Genomic DNA, 12,348 nt, shown 5'->3' on the forward strand with positions numbered 1-12,348 from the left:
CGCTAGCTTCAGGTTGTCCTCCCCTGCCAGCTAGCCATAACCGTGATGTCAGGTTGTCTGCCACCCTTCCCCTGGTCCTTCGTCTTCCCCGTGGAGTTCCACTGTTCATAAGTGAACAATGAGCGTGAATTATAATTCATCTTCATTATTCATGCATTGGGTTATGATTTTTTATATATAAATATAAAAATTTTCAAAAAAAAATCATTTAAAAAAATTGTGATTTTCTCGTATAATTTTTTTACCAATTTTGCATAGTATCGGGTTGTGTATTTATACTGTAAAATACAAATCTGATACTAAAATACCCAGTTTCCTCTAAAATTATAAAAAATCTAAACATTTTCAAAAGAATATTTTGTTGCATACGGCCAAATCCTGAAATTTTTCCAAGAATATTTTTTATTAAAAAAACAATATTGCATCTTTTTCATGTTTTTTTTAATCCAAAAATGGATGTCGTAAACAATTTATGATAAAGTACATCCTAAGGTATTAAAGATAAAAGATGTAAATAAATGCGACTCTAAAATTCAGACTTTAAAATAGTTAGGATTTAATCCGATAAGATAGATACTGTCTTATGAAAAGAGATCTGCCTTGAACCTTAGAAAAGACTAACGAATAGAAACCCAACTTAGAAAAGATAATCAAACAACAATGCAACTTACCTTAGGTAAGGTGCACTAGGGGTGATGCCTCTTCCCCCTGCACAACCAGTCCCTTACTCAGACTCACGTAAACCATAGGTTTCTAGTGATCATAATACTAGGCGGCGACTCTTGAACATTAATCATAATTTTATGATTAAATTCAAAACCCTTTCCAACACAACTCTTGAACATTAATCATAATTTTATGATTAAATTCAAAACTCTTTCCAACACACAACACCCCTCATCAAGAGGCACGACAAGAGCCTGCGTTGTCGCTAGACACTAGTGCACCCTGCAACACAACAAATTATTTAAGGATATGTTTTATTTAGATTAATCTTACTATTCATTTTGCATGTGCAGCAAATGGAACAAAGCCACCGATGTGTGCTGTCACCAAAACAATTAATTTGCTGGTTTTGGTTGCCAGCACTAGATTGTGAGCATTGTGTAAATCACTCAGATATCTCTCGTGTGTTTTTTAACCTTTTTTATGCTTTTTACAAAAAATCACGCAACTTACTTTCAAAGTGACAAATTAGAATATAAACATATCTTTTTTTAAAAAAAAAATATCATATTGTTTTCGATGTTAGCTAGTTATTGCATGATTTTTCTACACCTTCCTAACAACATTGTCATGCGTGCTATCCTCGTCGAATTTTTCATATGCATAAGTAATTTATTCAAAATAAAAATAATAATTTATTTACAATTATATCAATAAATTATTAAAAATAAGTTGGAAATTAGAAATTAACACCAAACTCAAATTTTCAAACCATGCATCTCTAGATGTCTAGATACCTGACTCCACTGAAATAACAAAATCTCTATCAAGGATTTAAACACAAATGATATTACTCAGGCGACCTCAATGTTTGTAAACTTGAAAATAAATAAAATTAATGAAATATTGATTAGTTGTTCATAAATTATGTTATGATTATATATAAAAAACCAACACAAACTTACATTGAAAGGTCGTCTTTCCAATATGATTGTACTTGTGGGCAAATTGATTTCACATTAAAGGCACACCGCCTCTGCCTTGTGAAACCACACTAAAAGAGGCAACATCGCGAGTCCTCCTAGGTGCCTCTTCTTAATCAGCACTTAAGGACACGTCATCCTCACTACTAGAAAAACTAGTTGCGACCCTATGTGAGCGATGAGTTGTTGATTTCGTTCCATGCATCTTCACAATTTCATATGAATAATTACATAATTAAATTCGATTGTTATAAAAATTCAGTAGCACCTCCCTTACACTAGAGACTACAAAAAATTTAAAAACCTGAAAATATTGACGTTAGCCATAACCAATTTTCCCCATTCAAAAATCTTGTATATAACCTAACATCTATGCAAATAACAATTAAAATTAATGGAAATAATCAAACATATATCATGATGCAATATGATTAGTACTTAAAACTGCATTTTTATCATGGTTTTATATCATCATTTTGCACTTGAAGTGTCAATAACTCCTTAACTAAAGCATGTTTTATACTAACATATCTAATAATATAAGATACCTTTAATTTATGATAAATGTTCATTTTAAATGTAGGCCTATCACATAAATGAAAGGAATGATTGATGAGTTTAAAAACTAAAATTGAAAGGACAAAGAGATGACAAAACTTAGAAAAGAGATGCCGGTACAATCCAAACCAGAACATTATATTTAATAATTGGATCATATCTAGAGTTGTAGTTCTCGAATTTAGGTCTACTTTATATGGATGGAAAGGTAAGACATAGGCCTACTACTTTCATATGGAGCCCAAGATCTGAAAAGGTCATTTTCAGTCCAAATTTTAGCAACAATGAAGAAGTTCGAATCTGTTCTACAGCCAAACACTATTCAGTTTTTGGATCATATTTGAAGTTTTAGAAGTTCAAATGATCTTTATTTTTTTTCTAAAAAATTGAGATAATTTCCTACAACTTTCATATTCCAAGTGGTTCTAATTCTGACGTTATTAATGATATTTTGGGCAAATAAGAGAAGATAAGGATTGTCACCGAGTTAAGAGTTGGTCACCCACTCATCAATTAGGCATCAAATCAATAATTTCCAATTTTGGCCTATAAAAGAGGCATTTGCCATGCATTTAGGTATCTTGGTTTCCAGATCATCTTGGTCTCCAGATCAAGATCATGCTTTTGCTTTCTCTCTTTGTATTTTTTTATTTTTAAGTTTTATTTTCATTAATATCTTATTTATGCCTTTTATTTCCTTTTCTTTATTTAGTTAACTACTATTATTGTTATTATTGTTATAGTTTATACTTTATACAATTAACCTTCATGTGGTTCAACCCCGGTCTTGTCAGGGTTATTTATTACTTCGATACTTCAACACTTGGAATAAAAATAAAGTAAAATTGGGATAAAATAATTAAATTTATTCTTATATATTCAATTACTAATTACAAGGTAAATTCAACAATAAAAATTAAAATTAATGGAAATACCTAAACGCATATCATACAATAATGGAGTAAAATTGAGATAAAATAATTAAATTTATTTCTATATATTTAATTATTAATTACAAGATAAATTCAACAATAACAATTAAAATTCAACAAGGTATTCAATTATTATGGCAATACAAACAACAAAACCTATTGAACAAATTAAAACAAAAAACTATAGACTTTAGAAATGAAATATGCTTAACTTAATAATGTTTTATTTCAATACTTTATCTAGATTATAAAACAATTAAAACAAAAAATTTGAAGAAAATCACACAACCATTTATTTGAAAAAAAAATAATATCAAACGGCAATGTTGGAAAAAGAAATAAGCCACAAAAATATTAGCTCCTATTAACTTTTTAAAATCATGATTTGAATCTATAAAAAATAAAGTGTTGAATCATGAAATTGAAAGAAAAATTACACAAAAAGATTCAAAATAAGGAAAAATAGCAATAAAGAAAATGATGGTTAAAATCAAAATAAACAATAAATTAGAGGGTGACAAAAACAAAATTCAATTTGAAGGTTAAATGAAAAGAATAAAAACATTAAGAAAAAGATAAAAAAATTTGAAAAAAATAAGAATCAAGATAAAAAAAATATTAAAAACTTGGATTCAATGATAAAATTAAAAATAATAAAATTTTATAAAAAGACCAAAGGAAAAAATCAAGAATCAAAAGAAAAACATCAATACATGACAAAATTAAATTGAAAAATAAAATTAAAAAAAATAAAATTTTTATAAAAGAATCAAAAACAAAAATTAAAAATAAAAGAAAACGTACTAAAACTAAAAAAGCTCAATTAAAGAGGAAAAACTTGCAATTTGCGGGGGAGCAGAGAAACAAAAAGATTCATCGATGACATGACAAACTGCTTGAACTCCATCCACATGTAACGTACCATGAGGAAGAGGAAGTAGTAGGGCTTCCAACAATATGATAAAAGGTCTAATTTTACGGCCAGAGCCATTGCATGCTCTGCTCGAACTATGTGGGCACCTTCCTCTTATTGACAGCTTTTTTAATTTTAATATTGTTTATCTGTTGTTAAAAAATCATAATGCCCTAAAAAAAACAACAACAATATGAAACGATAAAGAATACCCTTGAACCTAAAGCTTTTTTTTTTTTTTTTACTTCTAGAATATTTAAGTAAGTTTATTATACGTTCAGAAATTAAAAGATCATAATTTTCCCAACAAAAAAATAAATAACCAAAAAAAAAAGTTGAAAAACAAAAAAACTCCCTTGGCCGAAAGCAATATATTTTTTACTGGTAGGACATTTAAGACATTTAAAAGCAAAAAACCCAAAACTGCCCCTAGATGCTACTAGGTATATGTTTCTTGCCTTAAAAATCATTTTAGTATTTTTACTATTAGAAAAAATATATATTTTTACTGTTAAAAAAAACCCTTAATTGTTATTTGATTAAACCATAATTACACTGTTATAATTCACATACCAATAAGGCTATAGCTACAGTAAATGGCACTGTAAACATCACCCTTCCGTTTTAGATTGTTGTGTTACTGTGTAAAACCAGGCTAACATCGCCAATCTTTAGTTATATCAATCCATCACATGGCCCTGTAATGTTAGACCCTAATTAAATCTGCTTCTATTGTATTTCAATTTTGACAAATTAAGCTTTCCTATCAACATAAGCTGATGATTCATGATCAGGAACTTGTCTGCTGTGACAAGAGTCTTGGGGAAGCTGCCTTTTGTATCATAAACTCTTTGATAATGATCGTGTGATGAGATATCTACCGTGGGATATCTACCGGTATAATAAACCTAGGATTTGATAACAAAGATCTGACAGGGAGTCTTGGGAATATTTCTTCAAAAGATGCCTTGTGGGATATCTACCGAACCTCACTTCAACTAAAATAGCTACACTACATATGGAATCATGGCTAGCATCACTCCCTTTGTATAATAAACTCTGATAATGATCATGTGATGAGATATGTTCACGACACTCTTTTATCCCTCAACGGTGGTATAGTTTAGCGATCCCCCAAAACATTTTCCCCTGCTAGTGTCGCCTCGGGAAACATCCTATTGCAATACATAATAAAAACCTTGAAGAGAGCATACAGATAGATGTCATGCACAAAGCAATACAATTTGATTCTGCTTTCATTACTGTATACAAAGTGTCTCGCTTCTCGGCCTAGGTCATACAAAAAGAATGATATGGAATATGGGTAAAAGGAAAGAAAAGAAAGTGGGGAAGTCTGGAAAAGGTAAATCAGTCCAAGGCAGGCTTGCAGTCAGTTCCCTGGTGTGCTACGACAAGCTAAAACCATCTGTGTACAAAAAAGACTTGACCTGAAAGAAAAAAAGGTTGTACAAAGCTTTGCATTTCTGGTACTTTCCATCATGCTCAACATGATTCAATCACATTGCTCACATTTACATGACTAACCAGAAAAGCAAGTATTTCATCGAATTCTACATGATTCGATCACTTCGCTCACAGCTTTATGAGTCTCTGGTTATATTGTGTTTAATGTCAAGTGAAATACCTTGAGAAAGCAAAATGTATAATTTATTAGAGAGAAATAATAGCCAACTTCTTTGTTCTCACACTTGCATGAACATGTCACAGCGGGCTAGCTAGCTACAATGCAAGGAAAGTAGTGATTATTTTACCAAAGTGCTCCCTGATCCATTTTTTATATAATGCAATGCTTCATTTAAAAAAAACAAAAAAAAAGAAGCAGCAAAGAAATGTTGATGCAGAGAGGACATGGATTTCAAAGTTGCAACTAATCTCATGCCTTGATGTACCGTAGAAAAAAAAAAGAAGAGAACAAAACATACCACAGATCTCTCCAACACAGGAACAAGGAAAGCCAGGTTGTGATTCGGGAGGGAGGCAATCAGCAATGGAATCATGCATGCTCTTGCTGTCACTGAACAAGGACAATTTGAGAAACATCGGACCAACAAGAATGTGCAAGAACGAAAGGACACAGAAAACCTTTCAGTTAATAGGAATGCAAGTAGCAGTGCTGAATAAGCTTCAACAATCATATTCTCTGCTTCCTTCTCTCCTTGTAATACAGCTGCATCGTCATTCTGTACAATTCTCAATAACATAAAAATTTTGGAAACATAAATTACAATTCAATTTATTCAAATTGAATCTTACAATATTTGGAAAATGAACAAGTATAAAATAGTCATTAATTTCATGAACTTGAAAGACTAGTTGAAATATGTATATTAATCCGAACATCCATTATTATCTTAAAAAAAAAAGAAGCTAATCTCATAAGTTTGGTTCATGTTCATCAATTAATTTAGCTCTATAGCACATTAATTGCCTTAATGTATCATGCGATGGATGGATGTCTGAGAATACGATAATAATTATTTTTTAAAGTATATTTTATTTAAAAATATATTAAAATAATATTTTTTTAATTTAAAAAAATTATTTTTAATATTAGTATATCAAAATAATCTAAAAAATTTAAAATATATTAATTTTTAAAACGTTAATTTTGTTTTGAAAACATTTTAAAACACATAAATAAACAAAGTTGAATTCTAATCTATCTTAATTTTCTAGCCTGATATATATTTTTTTGTATTTTATATCCTTTTTTATAAAAAAATTTTATCTTCTTCCTTGACCAAAATTTCAAAGTAGTATTTATGATTGTGAGAGTGAGTATTTTTTAAAGTTTTTATATTAAAATAATATTTTTTTTAATTTTTAAAATTTTATTTTAACGTCTTTAAATACTTGTCCAATTATGTCCAATTATGGTTGAAAATTTTTTGAATGGAAAGTGGAATGCTGAGTGGGCCCCCGAATCTCATGTTCATGATAATCTCACTCCATATATAATATTTCGAATTCTATCCTGATACAAATGTGAAAGATTTTGTCCGACAAATTAATCTTGATGAGACAGTCCCGACTTTCTCGGTCTAGGACTTCAATAATTCAGCAAATTGTGTTCTTTAATTCGCATTTATATTTGGAGAAAGACTTTGATTGGGAAAATTAATCAGAGTAGTGGGGTTTGATATCGGGTCAAACTACAAATTAGTCCTCAAACTATGACGGTGATTTCAGTACAATCTTCGAACTAGCAAGTCCTTATGTTTTACCGCTCTACTATCACTTGCCAAAAAACCAAGCTCTCTAATGACACTTCACCTTGTGTGATCTTTATTTTTCGACTTCTAGCCCGTGACTAAGTGTAGATTTTCAAGCTCAAAGTTTTTTTTAAAAAAAAATCAAAAATTTTATTATCACCAACATAACTCGTTAAAACTATATTTGAATATCATATCTGAATAAAATTAATTTAAAGTAAAAATAATATTCAAAAAATATTCAGAAGTGCTTTTTAATTATAAAAATAAACAAGCTCAAATCTTGTAGGTTTCCATTTAGACATTAAAATTCAAGAAGAAATTAAGTTCACAGTACTGTTAATTCAATCGATGAAGGATTTGTCCCAGCTACTTTAGGGCCACCATTGATTACTTTGAATAATTTTAATTTATAGGAATAAAAAATTAATACATGCATTTAAGAGGATCACTCTCTCTCTCTATTTTTTTGTTTTCAAATATTTGACATTTTCGTTTAGATAAACTCTATGTTTTTTTTTTAGATTATTTTAAATCATTTTTCTTGAAATGTAAAAAACATTTCATGGATTAAAAATAAAAATTAAAAATGATAATTTCCACCAAGTAGAAGTGCCTAATTGAAAATTTACTTTCTTATCTTTTACCTCAATTAAGGGATGCATGATCATGAGAAGGGATTTAGGCTCCTCTCTAAGTTTTTAATTATTTATTTCATGATATAATAGTAATAGTTAAATTTACAATATTTAAATTAAAAACCATCAATATTAATACATATTTTTTAAAATTATTTTATAACCTTAATTTTCAAAGCATTCTTAACCAAACACATTAAACTATTTTTTGTTTAACCTTAATTTCAATCACAGTTTTAATCAAATATTTATTTTTTTAAATTAACCTTAATTAAAAATACTTTTTATAAAATAATTTTTTTCAAACCACAACCACAATAGCTACCGCAATACCAAATAAAAAAATTATTTTTTACATTAGCACATCAAAATAATTTAAAAATACCAAAAAAATATTAATTTAAAATAAAAAATTCAACATTTTTAAAAATACTCTTAAAACATAGAAATAAATAAGCTATTATTTCCCAACAAGCTACAAATAGCTGCTACAATGGCCTTTCTTTAATATTTTATTTACAACATTCTACACAATATTTTCTTTTGCACATCCATGGAATCATCTTTCCCTTCCACACAAATCCAAAGCCCATGCTAAAAACTACAAAGAAGTTGATTTCTACCTTTCCAAAAGTTAAAGGTTTTTGGTAATTTCAATCTAAATGCTAAATGCATTTTCAATCTCATATATATGTGTGTGTGTGTCAAATGCAATTTGAAGTTCCACAGAGAGCTATTATCCATTATGTGAAATCTTAGTAAGTGAGAAATGCCAATATCGATCAACTGCTTGATATAACTAGCTACTTGGATGATGGTGACTTACATATTTGTAAATGGAGACGTCTCGTTCTCGAGAAGAAATAGTTAACAGTGCCAATAATTCGCCCGCTCTCAACTTGCTACAAGCTGTCATTACCAAATTTTAATGAAACAAATATTTCTCATTAGTCTAGAAAAGCGATCTAATAAGGCGATTGTTCTCTTGAAGTTGTTGAATTGTTTTTTTTTTAAAAGTTATTTGTTAAATATTCACAGATTATTTTATATATAAATTTAAAAAAATTGAAAAAGCTTATTTTAATATAATTAAAAAAAACATTTAAAAAACAATAGTATACTCTCCACCACCCAAAATATAGGATTAAATTGTGCTGTGGGTTCCACACCATTTAAAGCTTACAAAGAAGGATTTAAAACACAATCACGCTGAAGATTTGCAATCCATTATAATATGAAATAATACCCCATTGCATCAGCCGACATGTGATCAATAATATTAAAATACTGTAAATTTTGATTTAATTCAATTATTAGAGCTTGGGGCCATGAGTGATTATTTTTTATTTGATTTGGTTTTTATTTTTGAAAAACAATAAAATAAAATAAAAAGCTTAAAGCTGAACTAAAACCGGCCTAAACCAACCGGTTTGATCTTGTGTAAATGATTTGGTTTATCGAATAATTAACTAATTAATTAAAATAAAATTAAAACTTACTGCTATAGAACTGATTTGGTTTCAGAGTAGTGGACACTGTGAAGTACCGTGTGATCTTACATAGATGAAGAGGAACTTGGATCTGTTTATGAGAGGCTTGGTTTCAAATAATGAAAATACCAACTATTTTGAATCTCTTTGTAACCGTGTTTTTATTTTTTTAAGTCTAAAAATACTGGAGAGGGACAGGCGGAGAGGCGAGAGAGTACTCTGGTACAGGGACAAGTGCTCTAGTTAAGGTTAGCGGTGAGGGTGAGGGAAAGTGTTACTTTGTTAGGGAATTAGGGTTAACGGAGAGAGGTAAGAGTGACATCTTTTTCTATTTATACCATTAACACAAAACATTGGCTAGGGACCTTTTTTGAACCGGTCTGGTCCGGTCTTTGTTAATCAATTTCTACATTATAAAATCAAAAACCTAATTGAATTAAGATTTTTTTCTAACTATTCTAATCAGTTTTTTTCTTGATTTGATTTTTTTAATTTTTTATCTCGATTTATTCAGTTTTCTAATTTTTTTTACACACCCCTGTAAGCAGCGTGACAATGTGAAAGAAGATGTCAGAAAATCTTGAATGATGGTGACCAATATCAGTAATTTGAGACAGCACGTTCTCGAAAGGTAATAGTTGATGGTGCCAAAATTAAACCAGCTATTGACTCGCTACAAATAGCTGCCATGGCCTTTCCTTCACAATATATTTCCTTTTGTACTTTCATGGAATCCTCTTTGCCTTCCACCCAAATCTTGGATTCTGGTGAAAGTGCTGAGAGGAAAAATGAAGCTAAAAATTACAATGAAATGATGTCCACCCTTCCAAAAGCTAAAGGCTTGAGGGGGAATGATTATTACCTGTACCAAGGCTTTTGGTACTCTTCCTTCTTCTTAGAAGGACTAATGTCTGTTCAAGAGCATTTCAATCCTCAATCCACTGATATATTTGTCGCCAGTTCTCCAAAAACTGGCACAACTTGGCTTAAGGCCCTCGCTTTTGCTGTTCTTACACGATCCCGTTTAAGTGGTTCAACAACTAGTTCTTTACTTATCAAGATGCCACATGACTGCGTTCCTTTTTTGGAATTTCAAGTTGCTCAAAACCCAAGGATTCGGGACTTGGCAGTTCCTCTGCTATCTACTCATGTTCCTTACAGTTGTTTACCTAAATCTATCATTTCTTCTAGTTGCAAGATTATTTACATTTGCAGGGACGCAAAGGATACTTTTGTTTCTTTGTGGTGCTTTTTTTCCGCGCATCAAATGTCGAAAAATGTTGAACCTCTTCCTCTGGAAGAGGCCTTTGAGATCCACGCATCAAATGTCGAAAAATGTAGAACCTGTTCCTCTGGAAGAGGCCTTTGAGATGTTTTGCAATGGAATTTCAATCTTGGGACCCTATTGGGACCATGTTTTAGGGTATTGGAGAGCAAGCCTGGAGTTCCCTGAGAAGATACTGTTCTTGACATATGAGGAAATGAAGAAAGACACCGCTGCCCATGCTAAGAAATTGGCTGAGTTCATGGATTGTTCTTTCACTTTAGAGGAAGAGGAGGAAGGGGAGGTGCAAAAGATAATAAGCATGTGTAGTTTTGAGAAGTTGAGCCGCTTGGAGGTGAATAAAAATGGGAAGCTCCATCTAGACACATCAATTGCTATTCAAAATAGTTTATACTTCAGGAAAGGTGAGATAGGCGACTGGGCAAATCACTTGACACCTGAAATGGGAGCGCGTATAGATGACATAATGGAGCAGAAGCTCAAGGGTTCAGGCTTGAAGCTGCCCAGGTGACTGTGCCTGGTGTCCCATTTGCTTATGATTATTGCCGAAGCGGGTTCATCAAAAGCTGTTACCAACATCTCGTGAAACAGCAACTGTGTATCCCAATAAATACCCTCTCTGTTCATCTCTTGTATTTCCTAGCAAGTATTCACATTTTGTGAATCATCCATGTCAATAAGCAATGTTCTTTTGTGAATCTGTGTTTGTGACTTTCATTGATTTCCTTGCATGTTTGTAAGAATTCAAAATGGGATTCGTTTTTTTTTATTCTTTAACACGAGTGCATGCATTCCATTCATCAGTTTTTTTTAAAAATAAATTTACTCTAATATATAATATTAGAGTGTTTTCTTCACAGAAACTACAGTGTGTTTTTCTTCACAGCTATACATGTTTTAAAAGAACCGAGACAGCCATACATGAGGGCGGAGCAAGGACCGACCGATACAACCATCCATTAAGAATGTTGAATTGCAGATCAAATGAACGTAGTCGGCACATCTGCTGAAAGGATCTCGAAATGCCTAGTAATTGGTTAAGATAAAAGATCAAGATCTGTAGGAGAACTCGTGTTTTCCACTCCTAAAACAAGCCCAGTTGCCTGCTTCAGAGGCACATAAAGAATCTGAAAGCAGTTTTTATGCACTATCAGCAGAATAATTTGACCAGTCAGAATGATTTTTTCCCTTACCAGGTTCAGCTCACAATCCTTCTTACTTCAAACAAATCTTTTGGAACCGATATGTCAAGGGATGGCTTGATTTATACCGGAGATTTTGATGGAAACTTAAAGAAGCGTGGCTTAATTATACATTGGATGCGCAAATTGATTACAGGGAAAAAATGACAGAAAGTGAGTTGCAGGGAATGAAAAAGGCATTGGTAAACTCAACACCTTTCAGGGCATCGTTCCTTGGTTTCCTCCCTTTTTTTTCTTATTTTGTTTTTCCTGCCATTGTCTAATGTTTGTCCAACTCGCAGTCTGGTCTCTGCAGAGAATGAGAAAGCACAAACTCTTCAAGAGAAGATATTCTCCGGCAAATTTTTTTGATAAAATAACAGTGTAAAAGAATATTAAGTGAAATAGATATTCGTGATTCACGAGTTGCAAATTTTATTTGTCATTCTTTCATATTATAAAATTATTG

General features: G+C 31.1%; 1 protein-coding gene across 1 annotated transcript; it reads left to right on the forward strand.

Moving 5' to 3' along the window:
- Positions 1-10,140: 10,140 nt before the first annotated feature.
- On the forward strand, positions 10,141-11,464 carry LOC105112752 (cytosolic sulfotransferase 16-like). The gene is made up of 2 exons (XM_011008577.1): positions 10,141-10,716; positions 10,775-11,464. The coding sequence occupies exons 1-2, from the start codon at positions 10,141-10,143 to the stop codon at positions 11,207-11,209; spliced, it is 1,011 nt and encodes a 336-aa protein (XP_011006879.1). The 3' UTR covers positions 11,210-11,464.
- The last annotated feature ends 884 nt before the right edge of the window (positions 11,465-12,348 follow it).

Source organism: Populus euphratica, unplaced genomic scaffold (assembly GCF_000495115.2).
Source record: "Populus euphratica unplaced genomic scaffold, PopEup_1.0 scaffold364.1, whole genome shotgun sequence".
Lineage (NCBI taxonomy): Eukaryota > Viridiplantae > Streptophyta > Magnoliopsida > Malpighiales > Salicaceae > Populus > Populus euphratica.